A 12,233-nucleotide genomic window follows, 5' to 3' on the forward strand; every position below is an offset into this window, starting at 1 on the left:
CTGTACGGTGAGCAGAATGGTAGCCATGCTTGTGTTTGTATAACAACATTTGCCTCTCGTGTGTTATCTTTATTTCTCTTCACTCCTAAATTAAGCAACAAAAAGAAAGACCACAAATGTTTAATAAGCTTTCACATCTGTTCATAATAGTGATGAAGAAAAGGAATGGAGGTCAGAAAAAATTGGAGACCATTTTTTAATGACATAAAGGATATTTTGGTCTCTCTTGCCTCTGCTGTGCCCAGCCCTCATGAAAAGTGAGGTCTGCACTTAAATCAACTTTAATTAAATTTTCTTTTAGTGGGTGAAACTGCAAGCTATTGTATCAGGAGATTGTTTACTTCTTAAAGACTGTGTAGATTCCAATTACTAAGGTTAAACAAGTCTAAGCATTTACAATGGGAAATAACGCTTACAGCAACGTGTTGGGTGCTTCAGTAAACTCTTCTTGAACTGTGTACAAGTGGTTGCCACTCTGCTGCTCAAATGGCCACCAACAGAAACGTAAACTCTCTTGGCATAAACAAAAAAAATCTCCAAATGAAAATTTTTAATGTATTGTATACGTTTCAATTCCTTAATTTCAAAATACAATATATCCTTTCTTTTGTCAGTACTACAGAATTTCTGGACAATTGTTTTGCTTGTTTTCTTTTGCTTACCTAGTTTTTTTTTTTTCCAAGGATGCTTTAAAAGCTTGCCAAGACTAATGCAGTCACATTTTGTCCTCCTCTTGTACGTGGTGGACAGGTGTCTGTGATGGAGCTCAGCTCTTCACTGTGTGAACAAAGCCTCCCAGCTTTTTCTCCCTGATGCAGCATGTCACTTGTCATGACTGCTTACATAGCTGTAGAAAGCGATGCTCGGTACGACTGCATTTTTGTTTGTAGAATAGCTCCTTATTTCCTGCCTATTCCAGTTCACCTTCAAAACTCTGAAACTTTGATGCTCCCTGTTTGACAGAGCGCATCTTAAACTACTGAAAGAGGTGTTTAGTTCTTCAGGAGAATGTACTTTTTGTTTCATTTTGATTTGTAAGGGAAGTCTGTCCAGGTCACTTGATATAACAGAGTAGAACTTTAATATTAAGATGCCTTCCATGACCAGCTGTGTTACTTGTCCTGAGAAGAGATGGATCAACTTTAAGTAGTTCATTCTGCTACTGTGTTGACTTAATTAAGGTTATTTTGAAACAGTCTGCACTTCATAGTTTTGATCACAAGAGGTGTTAGAGGAGCTATATTTAGCTATTCTCACAGAAGGGATGGGCTTCGTGGATGGGTCTTTGAGCTGATGAGTAGAAAGAAGCTAAAGCATCCTTTCCCTGTTCATTTCTTAGCAAAAAGATTAATGTATTTTTAAAATACCTTAATTTTAACATACATTTTTCTTATGATTGGGTGCTGCAGTACTACATGATCTGTAAGTATGTTAAAAACAGTTTACAGGCACTGTGTAATGTCTTGATTGAGACTGTACGATAACTTTGTATATGTAGAAACTTAACAGATTTGTTTGTCAGTTTCTAATGTGGAACGCACTGAGGAAAACTGAGTTAAGCGTGTAAGCACAAGGCTAGTGTAGCACCTCAAATCCCCATAGCACTGAATGATGAAGCAATGATATTCAGTGTAGATAAATGCCAAGTGATGCACCTTGGAAAAGCCATCCGTCTTCAGTCTGCAATAAAAGACTGAATTAACTATTAGCATTGATCAGGCAGTTCTTGCAATACAGAGTACTTGAATGCTGTATGCAGTTCTAATCCCTTTGTTTGCAAGTGACGGAGAAGAACCAGAGAAGTACAGGAACGGTGCTTAGAATGATCAAAGCAATGGGATGATTAGTGCATGGGGAGACTCTCAATCTGAAATATGAAAGGTGTGAATAGATGTGGTATGAAAATGAATAGAGAAACAGTCAAGAATGGCTTTCCATAATTTCATTTACCCTTCATGCACACGTTAATAGGAAGCAGGTTCAAAACAAGAAGGAGGTCCTTTTACGTAAGAATATTCTAGTTTAACTTTGGAACATGTTGTTACAGAATTTGGAGTGTTTTCTTTAATTCAAAAAGTAATTAGAGCAGATTAATGGAAGAAAAGTTTGTTACTAGCTGTTGAGCCTAAGATACCATCTTTCACTGAAGTCATCCAAGCTATAAATTTCTGAAAGATGGGAGATAACACTACGCTTGTGCAGTACTCCAACTGATGACCATGTTTGCTGTTGGCTAGCACTGGAAAGATATTAGGACAGAAGGACCTGTGTTCTAACCCAGATTTGTGTGTTTGCTTTTTCTGATTAATGCCACTTCTAGATGTGAAATGGAATACACTTTAAAAAAAAAAAAATCATTGACCAAGTTGTCCAAGTAATATTAATGCAGGTGGAAACAAACATTTTTTTCTTGTTAGCTTTCTCTTCCTGACTCCTTTTCCTGGTTCTGGAGAAGAAGTACAGATTTTGCTGTGTTCCTCCTTTACTTTCTAGGAGCAATGTAATGCGATGAAATGTAGCTGTAACCAAAGAAGAGATTTGGGTTGGGAGTAGGGGTGAGGGTGTTTTATTGCCTATTCATTCTGGGCTCTAGGTGTCTTTAGTGACAGCCTGGTAACTTCCCTGCTTATCAATATCCTCCTGCAGCTGCTTGAAGGAAGCAAAGGAGGAAGAATAGTGAATGGTAACCATCTATCCACTTTCCCTTGGATGCAGAGGGCATCTTTTCTGCAATGATATCAATCTCTCTGACTGAGGGAGAAAAGTGGCAAAGATACTTCTGAACATGGATCTTCCATATGGTTCCAGCCAAGCCAACGCATAGGCAGTCCCTTGGTATTTGAAATGTTCTATGTTTGAGTACACAAACAGCTTTTGTGTTTGCAGTGATTTCTCTGATTTGTGTTTCTTGTGACTGCAAGCAAAGGCGGCTGCAGTTCTAGAGAAGACATAGCTCTTAGATTAGTTTCTTCAGCTGGCTTAAATTGCCCTGTGAAGGCATCACTTATTCAAGAACTGTTTTGGAGAAGTGGTGACTTAGTGTGATTATTTTACTATGTTAATAAGAATGGGTTTAGAAATAGTATATTTTGGATTCCTTATGGATTAGGACTAGCTACTGAATACTATGAAATGTGTATATTGGTGTGTTTTTTTATAAAGATTCTCCCAAAGTGTTGGTTTTAAACTGCTCAGTGGGATACTTCATAAAAGTCTTCATTTTGTTATTGCATCTCTTTCTTTCTAGAAATTGGTTGCCCAAATGAAGCAAGATCCGCAGGTAACTATCTATTTGGTATTGTTTTATTTCTCTTTAAGAATAGAGAGAATAACAGTGCATGAAGCTTGAGAATTTTAGATATTTCATCATGTTCTTCCACGTAAACACAATTTTTAGAAGAAAACTATTAAGAACAAAACTTTAAACAAATGACTGGATCGATCTTTTAAAATATACACCAACAAAGAAAAATCCACCAACCATTGCCTCATTCTTAGTATTTTAAATCATGAAACCATTGCAGGCAATGATACAACTCAAGTATTAAGTTTCTGGTTCTTCTGGAAATGTCTCTTTACCAAATCTGCAATTACTAGATTTAGCGTTTCTCTTGTCTGAGTTATTACACAAGCAGAGGGAGGGTCCTCCTTCCAAGAAACTTTGTCTGAATGAAGAATGTAGTTTAAGACAGCATTCAGATTGCCTGTCTTAGTTATCCAGCCTCAGCACTGTAATATCTGAAGCGTGGCCACTTGGTCTTGTGGTGTTTCAGAGCTAGTGAAGCTGGGTAATTAGGCTGCTTGAGTAGACAGCAAAAGCTGCCTCTTTCCCAGTGGCTATGTAAAGAGACTCGGTTTATCTTGCACAGCAACTGAGGATTCATGTTTGCTAAATGGGGAGTTACAAGGAGTTAGTCTAACCTGTCTGAAATGTTGAGTACAGGGATAAAAGCAGCTCACTTTGGGCTTGCTATTAAGAGCTTCCATCCCCATAGTAGAGTAGTATTGGAAAATCTACTTGCTAGAACTTGCTTGTTCTCATGGGGTTTGGTTAAGGTTTGCTGCTCTTCCTTTCTGGACAAGTCTGCTAGTGATTAACCTGCAGTCGTTGGCTTTCTGTGAGAGAAATGTCAGGGCTGCAAAAAGCCATGCAAAGTTCATGGAATCAGGAAGAGTAAATAAGATCACTGCTTCACAGTTCTTAATATTCTGGGATAAAAAAGTATAAAGTAGAATCTAGAGAAAGGAAGAATGATTAGTCAGTATCTTGTTTTGCTGAGACTGTGTTTATATTGGAGAAAGCTATCTACAAATAACTGAGTTGGGATTATGACGCATTTCAAAATCGTAGATGAATATAAAAACAGGGAAGTTGTCTTGAGCATGAAGTTCCTGTAACAATATTAGTCTTAGATTTTAGTGTTGCATAGTACAGCAAGCCTGCATAATTTAGCGTAAAGAGTTTACAACATAAATTAGGAAAAAAAAAATAAATGCAGGGAGGTTTGCTTTCCTGTCACATTTCTTCAGAGCTTCGCAGGCTTTAAACTGAGTGCATTATTGTTTTTTTTCAAATTATTTTTAGTAGAAAAGAAACAGTCCTGGTAAAAATTGTTTTCTGACTGCATCTTTACAGTGGTGTTTATTGCTTACAATAGCACTTTAAGATTTGAAAGCAAAGTGCTGTTATGAATGATGTGCTAAGGCAGATGTAATTCTCTTAAATATAGTCTAAGGCATAAATATATACGGAAATGAAGACTTAGGTGTGTTAGCCTTCATTTGGCATGTGTGGCAGTTAAGATTTAATAGATGTGGTTACTGGCATTCTACACAGTCAAATGTGTGTCTTTGCATAAATAGCATAGATGAGCATGCTTTAGATGACGTACTATTGCATACAATATGATACTGTCATATTACATATTGACAAACATTTCTCGTTTAATTTGTAAACTTGATGGAATGTGAAAATGTGCTTTATATTGTGGTGAGCGCTAATGGATGTTTTAATGAAATCTGAGTTCCAAACTGAGCTGTCTCTCTTTGAGTGCTACAAAGGTCCTCTGATGGTTTTTTTGCACTCAGTAACTTAAGTAAGGCTTTGTTGAGCCTCTTAAATTTAATTGGCTGTACATCCAGAGGTGCTGTATTTGTAATATAACATGCAAAAAAAAAAAAAAGCCTTCCTGCTACTACTCTGCGTTAACAAATGGAATATCTTTCTCACAGATATTTTTTCTTTCTAATCAGAATGCTGATTTGAAGAAACAGCTTCATGAACTTCAAGCCAAAATCACAGCTCTGAGTGAGAAACAGGTAGGGAGGTGTATTTTTAACACCTTCTTCTAAAGATGTGTCTTCTCCCAGCTTCCGAGATAACTGCTAAAGTTATTGAAGTACAAAAAAAAAAAAAAAAAGTATGGGCAAACCAGTGCTTTGGATTTGTATTTGATTCCTCTCAGTGAAAGACAGGATGGATATTGCAAGTCCATCAAGCAAGCAATAGTGTAATCAGTGGAAGCTATGATTTTTCTAGCATTGAAACTAATGCTTTTTATTAAGGGAGCTGGGAAAATGAAATAATTTTGTCACTTCTTTTATTGTTATTTTGAAACTTGAACAAAACCCAAAATCCTGCTTTAGGCAACTCTTTGGATTCTGTTTTCACTGGACTAGACTATGCACTTATGACTATTCTGGAGTATTTCCTTGTGTCAAGACCAAGTAAGTGTGTCAGTTATAGATACCTAACGGACAAATTAGAGATACGATGCTTGTTTTTACCACAATAAATTGCACCACAAATGTCTTATATTTGCCATCCAGTAATCTCTACAGGATTTATGTATTAGTAATAATTACAACTGAACACTTTTTAGCAACATTTTAGAACTGGAAGATGCATCTTGTGAGTAACTAGAAGAAAACTAAATAACACTGAGGCATCTGGGAATTTGTTCTCATTTGTGTTTTAACAACAGAAAAGTGTTCATATACAGGAATCCCCCAAAATTGAGCTGACTTAACAGTCTCTGAATTTTATTGCTATTGTGTGAATAACTGAACCGAATTAGGTTGGTTGCTGGGATCAATAGCTTACACCTTTTGAAGATGGGCTTCATTTTAAAATGTGTGCATAGGTAAAAAATTGTAGTTTCGTGTCAGCGTCACACCTAGATACCTACATACACCTGTCGTTATCTGTTCTGCTTTAAGAATCACTTTTTTTCAGTCTGCAGTAACTGCCTTTCCTAAGGAAAGGAGTAGTGATAGACAGCTCTCTAGAAATGTTGTTTACTGAAAAAATTATAGTATGTTTTGGTACTGGAACAGTAAGTCTAGTAAAGAACATGTAAGGATAATAAGGAAAATGATTTTTTAATGAGAATTCTAATTCAACGGAAACTGAGGTTTTGCTGTTGTGATGGCATGCCTTTCTTGAAGATGATTTATTCTCTAAAAGCAGCATGAGCCTCTGCATGTGGCTATGTCTCACAGCAAGCAGCTTCAGAATTCTCTAGTAAGCTCTGGGGGCCCATGATAATTTCAAAATTAGCTTGCCTTGATTCCACGAAGCAACTTATATTGACTACCAGTTCACATGATCAGCAGGGACAGGCAGTGAGATAGTGGAAGATAAGTGAGACGCATGTCTTATTGAAACTGTTAAACTGATTTATAACTTTTAAAGTTACATTATAAAATACATATTAGTATATACATTGCTTTAACTTACTAATCTCCAAAACCACAGCTCTATCTACTTTCAGACTCAGCTGAAAGTTACAGCTCAGAGTGCTGAAGCACATTTGTTCATGGAGATTAACATGGGCTGTGTTTCCGAAAGATTCTGAAAAACAAGTTCCTAATTTTACTTCCACCGCTCAGAGAACGCAGTAAATACGAAGTCACAGTTTGGTCTCAGTCTTTGCATTTTTATGGTTTTGACTATCCATAGAACAGCGACCTTCTCTGACTGTTGAGGTTTAAATGCTTTTTGTTGTATCTACCATTAGTCCATAGATCTGCCAGTGTCCCAGATAACTGAGTTATTTAAATAGTATGGATGCTAAAATGCAATCATAGTGGTAAATAAGTTCTGGGGGGCTGGGGAGGAACACCCAAAACACTAAAAACAAACAAAATCAACCAACTAACCAAACACAACTTCTTCCCAATGAAGAGAAATGGTCATTCCCTATTAATTGTTGGAATCTGTTGAATAGACATCTGTGGAATGACAATGCAACGTTAAGGTAGCATTATAGAGACTGCAACAAAGCCTTTATTTCTGTTCTCACTTTCATTTCTTATTTTGGAAGAAACAGTTGTTATCGGTTGTTTTATGGGGAGAATATTATCCAATAATTTAATTTTCACAGGAGGGGGAGATGTGCAATTTTGCGTAATAAGTAAATTCTTTATGTTGTCCGGTGCGTTTCTTGAGGAAGATGGTAAAGTACAACGTGTGTTATCTGTAATGTTTAGAGCCAAGCACTCTTGATGTATAATGCCCAGTGACTAAACTCTGAGGGCCTAACACTTGCACTGTAGACAGTTATGAGAGTCATAATTGTCACTATTTGATCAGCTTCTAATGAAGTGTGAAATATTAAAGCTCCAGCCTGTGCCATGTCCCTACTCTGAGGCTGTGGAGTGGAGCTGAGACCGTGAAGTTACACAAATGGAATACTGAAATACTTCTGGCTTGTGAAATGTTATGCCAACTTAATGTACCCTTTTTCTTTGCACTCTCATCTAATGAAGTTGTATGAAGACTTGTAGTGCAAGAAGCAAGTCAATGGTAACGGAGCTAAAAGCTTTTAGTTGCTTTAGGTTCCCTCTCAATTTCTGAAGCATTGTGAGAGTAGTGCTGACACTGGTGCAGTCACCGCAGTGATTCATAGTGATTTACATTTCTTACTGAGAATTGATGATGAGAGTTCTGTTCAGAAGTTTGTGAAATTGAAGAGTTCTGGCAAAGTGCAAAAAGGAAGCAAGTATGCTATGTTGTGTGTAGGCTTAAACCTAAAGAAATCTGTTACTTGATACAGGTTGAAACTGTTAAAGCAAAAGGTATGGCACATACACGTATGATTATTGAAGGCTTGGAAACGGTGAAAATAAGTGCTTTGGTTTACTTCGTCTAGAATATGATGGAGCAATGTCTGCTGATTGTGTTATCATGTGGAAGAAAATCTCTAAAAAGAAAAAAAACTTTCTTGAACAGTTTGCATTTAGAGAGCAGTAAACATGAATCTTTCAGACAATTGTTTTCCCCTGCTAGTCTCTTAATGTTATTATCATAGAGTTCTAAGCTGGGTTTACCTCCCTTTTTCTGATCTTGGGACAGTAAGGTGAATTCAGTTTAATAGTCTTGCTCCTCAGATATTAATGTCTGTGTTACAATTAAGACTGCGTTGCTGTAAAAACTGATTTCTTTCTTGCTCCCCTAACCTACCTGTACCCCTCTCTTTTAATAAACAAAGACAGGAGTAACTTCTTGCAAAAGTTTTAATTCTGAAATCTAAACTTGGGTTTTAAATTTGAATTGGTTCTACTGCTGCGTAGCTCTTTTTTAAATTATGCTTTTAAAAACAATGTTATTTTCACATGTGTGTAAGAAAGTAATAGAATCTTCAGCACTCTTCCCTTTGTATCCTGGATTAGTGCCTTTCCTTGGCTTGGTTTTGTGAAGGCTTACCTATTACTGCCTGTGCACCACTCAGCTTTTGTTTGCATTGAATATATCCTTTGCAGTAAAAACTTAAAGAATGTGTTCTTGAATTTTTCCAGGAGGATATTTAGTAACGCATACTTTTTTCTTCCTTTTGGGAATTTGAGGTGGTATTACTGTCAGTGACATCAGTGAAAAACTGTTGTGGAGCAGGGCTGACGTAAGGTTACCTCCCATGTTTGCCTTTTAAGTAGCATCTTTTTTCCACAGCTTTTCTTATATTGTTAATTAAGAAATATGGAGCAATTTCTACAACTGCTTATCATATTTTCTAAGAAAAGTTGTAGCAATGTTCTGTCTTAAATGTGAAAGAAAGCTTACAGGAGTAGAATCTTTCTTTTGACCTTATGCCTACCACCATCACGTTTTTACTATATGCTAAAGAAATTGCACGCTCTTTTCTCTCTTTTTGAAAATAAATTGAAAATGTCTTGTTATAGTTAGTTCCAGTGCAATTAATTGAATCTTCAGAAAAAAGTCTTGTGAAAACTAGACGTATTCTAATGCATCTCCTCTGACGTGGAAAGAATAAAGTAGATACCTTTGCAAGTATGTGCATAGGAATACTTGTTTATATTTTTTGGAGCAGGGTACCGGGTGTAGTTTAACATACTTTACTGAGGAGAGTAGATGAAACTGTAGAATCACACCAGGTGAAATGCACATTGGAAAAGCAAGATTCTCTCTCATTATGACATTGTGCATTGGTGAATCTACTGACTTCTGCTTGTATTTAAAGCTTAGAGAAAATTGAAGTAGTTTAGATTATTTTAAATCCTGTATGTTCCAGGTAAGACTCCTTTTAACCTCGCCACTAAGTAGCAAGTGAAGGGAAAGGTGGTTTTGGAGGGATTTTAAGAATGGTACTGTAAGCTAGCCTTTGGTTTTATATGGCTGTATAAATGTAAACATGAGCTTTGGACTGGATGAGGAAAGTTGTTCTTTAAAAATGGTCAGGAATAGGATTAATGTTGCTCTGTGTATTCCAGATTCCATAGCTGAAAACTAAAAAATTAGTAATGTGCACAAACGCCTCCTGTGAGCTTGCTCTTCTTGCGTGCTTGTTATCCATAGCAAAGGTGAATTTTCATGGAGCCTTTTTGAACACATTATCAGCAAATTGTACCCAAAATATGTTCAGTCATATTCTGCAAGCGTGAAATGCTGTGCTTTGGTGAGTGGAAAGTAAGTGCAAGATGGCTAGGGAGCAGGAGGAAAGCAGCGTACAGTTAGCAGGGAGGGAAGAGCGCTTTAAAATGTATTTGCCTTGTTCATAAGAAGGTAGGTGAGATATGCCTTTATGTTTTAGGTATACCCAGTGAAGGCTTTGAGGATGTTAGTATGTAAACTATGGGAATAAATAAACAATGAAGTTGCTCACTTCTGTCAGTTTTGTCTGGAGTTCCTAATCTCTCCTTTCCCCAAGCTCCATCAAGGGCTCATTAAAAAGCCAGTTATTCTGTCAGTAATGGAGGCAGTGTGCAAATACGCTATCTGAATGTGTAGTAACTAATAACTTGAGGCAGATGATGCTTAATTTCAGTTCCAGTTGTTTATCTGACCTATACATATTACTGAACATGTCTCTTTTTTTAAGTAAATGGCATGAATGGTAGATATTCTATTTCCATGTGACTATAGCATCCATTTATGCCAACTGTTTATAAAGCAGTCTTCAAATATATGAAAATGATTTTGTGCCTTCCCAGAGTTGACTATTTGTAGATTTCCTTCTCAGAGAGTTTGGAGTAGTCACTCAGTTTTTCCTGTCAAAGGATGTTCCTCCTTACATCCAGCTGACTGCCTCAGTGAGTCGTAAGAACCTTTTGAACCCTCCGATCAGGGCGAGCAGCACCTGTTTAGAGGGTGAATGTCTGAGAGTTCTGTGTGAGCTTACTGTTTTAATCTTTGACTTGTAATTTGTATCCAAATACTGTGAAAATGTGAATATAATGACTTCTCATCAAGATACCATCTTCATATTCTCAAGATGTACTCTCTGAAACAAATTTTGAGTGTTGTACATATGACTTTAGAAAGGCAAAGTACACGCATCTCTCCCTGATGCATCTTTTGCCCCAAACTCTTTTGCAAAATTGATGTTATAGTCATTTTCGTACAGTGACTGAAATATTGCTAAGCTTTGTCGGGTCTCTTGTAATGCTAAATCTTTATTAAACTCACACTTATATCTAAATGTGGATTTTCCATTCTCCTCAAATAGTTCCATCTAGATTTCCTGCTGATAGTTTCTGAAATTCATTTTTGCATATCTAATATGCATAAGCACTGAAGTAACTTAATTTAGGAAGCACAACCACTTCGTTGTATCATTAAAAAAGGAGGAAAAAAAACCCCAAGACCTCCACACCCTCCCTCTGCCACCCATCCTTTAGCAATAATTTTCCAGCTCAACTTTTAGTTCTTGAATTCATGCATTATTTAGCCAGATTTGGATGGAGCTGCAGAACTTCTTGAATTGAGGCTAGTTGGATACATCTTTTTCATCTTTGCTTGCCTTGGCTTATATCTCCAAAATAGCCTACTCTGTCTTCTATCTACAAGGTTGCTTTTCAAATAAGCAGTTAAACTACAGTATTTTGTTGAAAATCCCCTACTGATAGTGAGAGCTGGTTTTTAGTTGCTCCTGTATATTTTGACTCGCTGAGTAACCTCACACATGGGCAGTTATTTCAATGCCTGTTTATACCTGAAAGAAAGATGGGAGAAAGATTGTGATGACTGGGACTTAGGATGTTTTATGTATCACCTTTTAAGATGTCTTCATTGGGAGCTCGGGAAAAAGGGTTATAAAGCTACTACAGATTTTTTTTGTAAGAGGCAACGGTTAAAATAACCCATTCTGTTAAGCTAAATACACAATTTAGAAAAGGAAATTGGAAGATAGTATTGTTGTATTAGACTTTCCAATTGAAATAAAAATCTCATTGTTCTAGGGTGCAACCCTTTTGTGGGATCCCTTGGCTCAAGCTACATTAATTTTGTTATGGGAATGCTTGATAGTAGTTAAAGATGTGTCTTGGATCTGCTGTGCAAGCCTGTCCAGAGAGATGACCAGCCCTACAGGGGCAACGAGTCTGGTGCAAATGCAGGTAGTAGTGTGTGGCTGGATGAAGAGCAGTCACATTTTGTATTACACTGTAAATGTCTTTCCTAAACATGCCTGATGTTTAGAGTGGGAGAAAAATGCAAGACAGGAAAAGTGTTACCATGTCGGTCAGCCACAAAACTGGAAACTTAACTGCATTCTCTTAATTCTCATACTAAAGTATTCAGTCATAGAAGAGTACAATAAATCACTTGAGTGTGTTGATCTGTGAAAATAATTGGATTTACTTTTGAATAGACAGCATAACTTGCCAGGCCAGCTGTTCGGACCTGTGGATTTGACTTGCCATGTTCTGTTCTACATACCTTAGCAGAACAACGCCATGGCTGAAGAAACAGTATTTTGACTTATTCTAAGTGTATT

The 12,233-nt window shown here is 36.9% G+C and overlaps 1 protein-coding gene across 6 annotated transcripts in view; it reads left to right on the forward strand.

The window, feature by feature from the left end:
• The window catches only part of PHF21A (PHD finger protein 21A), a 120,913-nt gene that overhangs the window by 34,533 nt on the left and 74,147 nt on the right, over nucleotides 1-12,233 (forward strand). For 4 of the 6 annotated variants that reach the window (XM_021401731.1, XM_021401727.1, XM_021401728.1 and 1 more), the window contains exons 4-5: nucleotides 3,248-3,280; nucleotides 5,233-5,319. In XM_021401731.1, the coding sequence (XP_021257406.1) occupies nucleotides 3,248-3,280; nucleotides 5,233-5,319 (120 nt within the window). The remainder of the gene's footprint in view (nucleotides 1-3,247; nucleotides 3,281-5,232; nucleotides 5,320-12,233) is intronic. The other 2 variants (XM_021401732.1, XM_021401730.1) reach the window with 1 other exon arrangement.

Source organism: Numida meleagris, chromosome 6 (assembly GCF_002078875.1).
Source record: "Numida meleagris isolate 19003 breed g44 Domestic line chromosome 6, NumMel1.0, whole genome shotgun sequence".
Taxonomy (NCBI): Eukaryota; Metazoa; Chordata; class Aves; order Galliformes; family Numididae; genus Numida; species Numida meleagris.